At 53.5% G+C, this 3504-nt stretch overlaps 1 protein-coding gene across 1 annotated transcript; it reads right to left on the reverse strand.

The window, feature by feature from the left end:
- Window positions 1-1911: 1911 nt before the first annotated feature.
- LOC106792881 lies at window positions 1912-2448 on the reverse strand. Its single transcript, XM_014759415.1, has one exon. It carries the CDS (start codon window positions 2446-2448, stop codon window positions 1912-1914), a length of 537 nt encoding a protein of 178 aa, XP_014614901.1.
- Between the last annotated feature and the right edge of the window lie 1056 nt (window positions 2449-3504).

Raw genomic sequence — 3504 nt, forward strand, 5'->3', positions numbered from 1 at the left:
TTCTAACCCTGACGCATCCCTAAAGCAACATCTACGATCTAACCTTATAGCTACCCTTACTTGCTTACCCTGACGATCCCCTAAAGCAACTTTGACGGTATAACCCAAACGCATCCCAAAAGCCACCCTGACGTTTAAACCTTAAAACAACCCCGATGTTCCAACTATGACGCATCCCTAAAGCAACCCCAACGTTCCAACCCTGACGCATCTCTAAAGCAACCTCGACGTCCCAACCGTGACGCATCCCTAAAGCACTCTGACGTCGTAACCCTAAAGCAACCCTGATATTCAAACCCTAACGTATCTCTAAAGAAACCCTGACGTTCCAACCCTCACGCATCCCTAAAGCAACCCCGATAATCCAACCCTATAGCAACCCCGACGTTCCACCCCTGTCGAATCCCTAAAGGAACCTTGACGTTCTACCCCTGACGATTCCCTAAATCATTTTTGACGTTCTAACCACGACGCATCCATAAAGCAACCCCGACGATCCAAACTTGACGCATTCCTAAAGCAACCCCGACGTTTCAACCCCAACGCAACCCTAAAACAACCCTGATGTTCCGATTGTAACGCATCCCTAATGCAAACTTAACGTTTCAACCCTGACGCATCCCTAAAGGAACGTCGACGCTCCCACCCTAAAGCAACCCTAATGTTCCAATCCTGACGCATCCTTAAAGCCACCCTGTCGTTCTAACCCTGACGAATCCGAAAAGCAAATGCGACGTTTTAGCACTGACGCATCCCTAAAGCAACCCCAAAGTTCCCACCCTGACGAATTCCCAAAGCAACCCTGACGTTCCAACTTTGACGATTCTCTAAAGCAACCCCGACGTTCGAACCCTGACACATGCCCAAAGCAACCCCGACGTTCCCACCCTGACGATTCCCTAAAGCATCCCCGACGTTCTAACCCTGACGCATCCCCAAAGCAACCGCGACCTAATAAACTTGACGCATTCCTAAAGCAACTTCGACTTTTCTACCCTGACGCATTCCTAAAGCATCCCAGACGTTTCCAACCTGACGCATTCCTAAAGCAACCCCGACGTTTCAACCCTAAGGCATCCCCAAAAAATCCCTGACGTTCCAACCCTAAAGCAAACTTTACGTTCTAACCCTAACGCAACTCTGACGCAACCCTGACGCATCCCTTTTTTTTTTTTTTTGCAAAGGGGAAAACCTTCAAAAGGCCCCTTGGGCCCGGTATCTAAAGAATTCTCGGATTCTTCCCGACTAAAAACCCAGCTGGTGCAACACTCACCCGCGAGGAGAGGAGGCAGGCGCAACGCACGACTAGTACAATTCAAATTGCCTTTGTGCCTCTCCCCTAACAAGCCCGGCCGGAAGTTTGCCACGCTTTCTTCCACACACGACCACACTCCCACTTCTCCTGCATCCGGCGCTCTTAACAGGAAAGTTTACTCCCCGAAGGCGCTATCTGACAAACCAAAGCGCACTAAACAGTTGAGCATGAACCCCACTGGAGACGCAGGCTACTCACTCACTCCTAGCCTGACCTTACATTGAACGGTGTTCTGGTAAGGCCCACTCTACTCTCATACAATGACGGCACTCCATAAGTGAGAAGCGACGCACAGCCATCAGCCATTCGCCGCCAGAGTTACGCGAAGCCTCGCCTGGGGGGGCCGCCTAGGAGCAAGACTTCTCGGCGGTTTCGCACGCAACCTTCTCCCATTCATCAATTCTCTCTCTCTCTCCGCAATCTCCTTTTCGCGCATCACGCAACCCGCGAAGGACTGGAATGCAGTCCACTCCCCCGGCATATCCATGGATGCCCTGAGTATGCCGGAGAGGGAGACCCGCACCACCCCCAATTCCCTGACAAGACCGTCCCGCTCATTCACCCACGCAGGGCAGTCAACCAGGGTGTGATCCGCATCATCTACATTTGCTCCGCAGTGAANATGCAGTCCACTCCCCCGGCATATCCATGGATGCCCTGAGTATGCCGGAGAGGGAGACCCGCACCACCCCCAATTCCCTGACAAGACCGTCCCGCTCATTCACCCACGCAGGGCAGTCAACCAGGGTGTGATCCGCATCATCTACATTTGCTCCGCAGTGAAAGCACTGCGGAGATGCCGCTTTCCTTATTCTGAAAAGGTACGCAGGGAAGCAGCCATTTCCAGTCATTAGCTGAGTGATGTGAAAGGTCGTACTTATAGAGTACAGCCTCTTAACCMACTCAWCCAACCTGCCAGCAATAGCCGCCCTCACCCGCGCCCCCGTTTCCCACATTACCCCTACTAGGCTAATCTCCGCTTCCTTCCATGCAGCAATCGCTATCCTACTGGCCTCAGCGCCCAGCGCCACCTTAATGCTTGAAGTGACAGGTCCCTCCGCGTCACTAAGGGTCGCATACACTTTCGCCAGTAAGGGCGAAAGATGATTGAGGGGAATGATCACCGCAACCATCATTACCGCATGAAACGACACCGTTTTATAGGCGCCACACACCCTGATCGCCACCTTCCTCTGGAACGATCGAATGGCCAGCTTGACACGCATGTCCTCCGCGGCAGCGCGCCAGCACGCCGGCGCCCCATAAAAAAGCACTGATTTGATCACGCTGCCGTAGAGGCGCTTTTCTTCTCCCCCAGTCCGTGACGGTTTGGAAGGAGCTTTCCAAGAGACCGGAGGATCCCCTCCGCCTTAGGAATCAAGGCTGCGAAGTGGGGCCTGAACGTAAGATCCGAGTCTAACACCACGCCCAGGTACTTAACTCTGGGACCTATGAAAACCCGAGACCCCCTAACCCTAATGGCAGGGGCCGGAACATTCCTGCCTCTGCGGATGGCAGAGGCAGGGAAGGCCATTGCCTCCGTCTTATGTGGAGCCACTTCGAGACCAAGCTCCTYGATCGCACCCACGATTACATCGAGGTCCCGTTCCGCGTTCGCGATCGCCTCTGAMAGGTCCCGCCCGAATGACAGGAGGGCCTTATCGTCTGCATAACAGACGACCCGGAAACCCCCTAACATCGGAACCCGCAGGACACTGTCATAGGCGATATTCAACAGGGTTGGTCCCAGCACCGAACCCTGCGGGACCCCGCACGACACCCGTCTTTCCTCCAATCGTCCTCGCCTCCCGACAAACATCAACGATCGGTCCGACAGATAGCTCCTAACAATGGTCGCGATATACGTGGGAAGGCCTTTCTCGTCCAACGTCCTGAAGATGGTCTCCCACGGTAGCGAATTAAACGCATTGCTGATGTCTAGCGAGGTCAGGATCCGGACGCGCTCACTGTCCACGCACTTCCACACAATACTTTTCACCACCATAATAGCACCTACCTTTGAGCGTCCAACGCGAAAGCCATTCTGCGCCTGTGAAAGCAGACCCCTTGACTCCAGACACTCACCAATCCTTGACATTATTATCCTTTCAAGAAGTTTTCCAATCTTATCCAGCAGGCAGATCGGTCTGTTGAAGCCAGGCAGATCGGGTTGGGCGTCCTGCTTCTTC

This window comes from Polistes canadensis, unplaced genomic scaffold (genome assembly GCF_001313835.1).
Source record: "Polistes canadensis isolate GaletaPanama2010 unplaced genomic scaffold, ASM131383v1 scaffold_1045, whole genome shotgun sequence".
Taxonomy (NCBI): Eukaryota; Metazoa; Arthropoda; class Insecta; order Hymenoptera; family Vespidae; genus Polistes; species Polistes canadensis.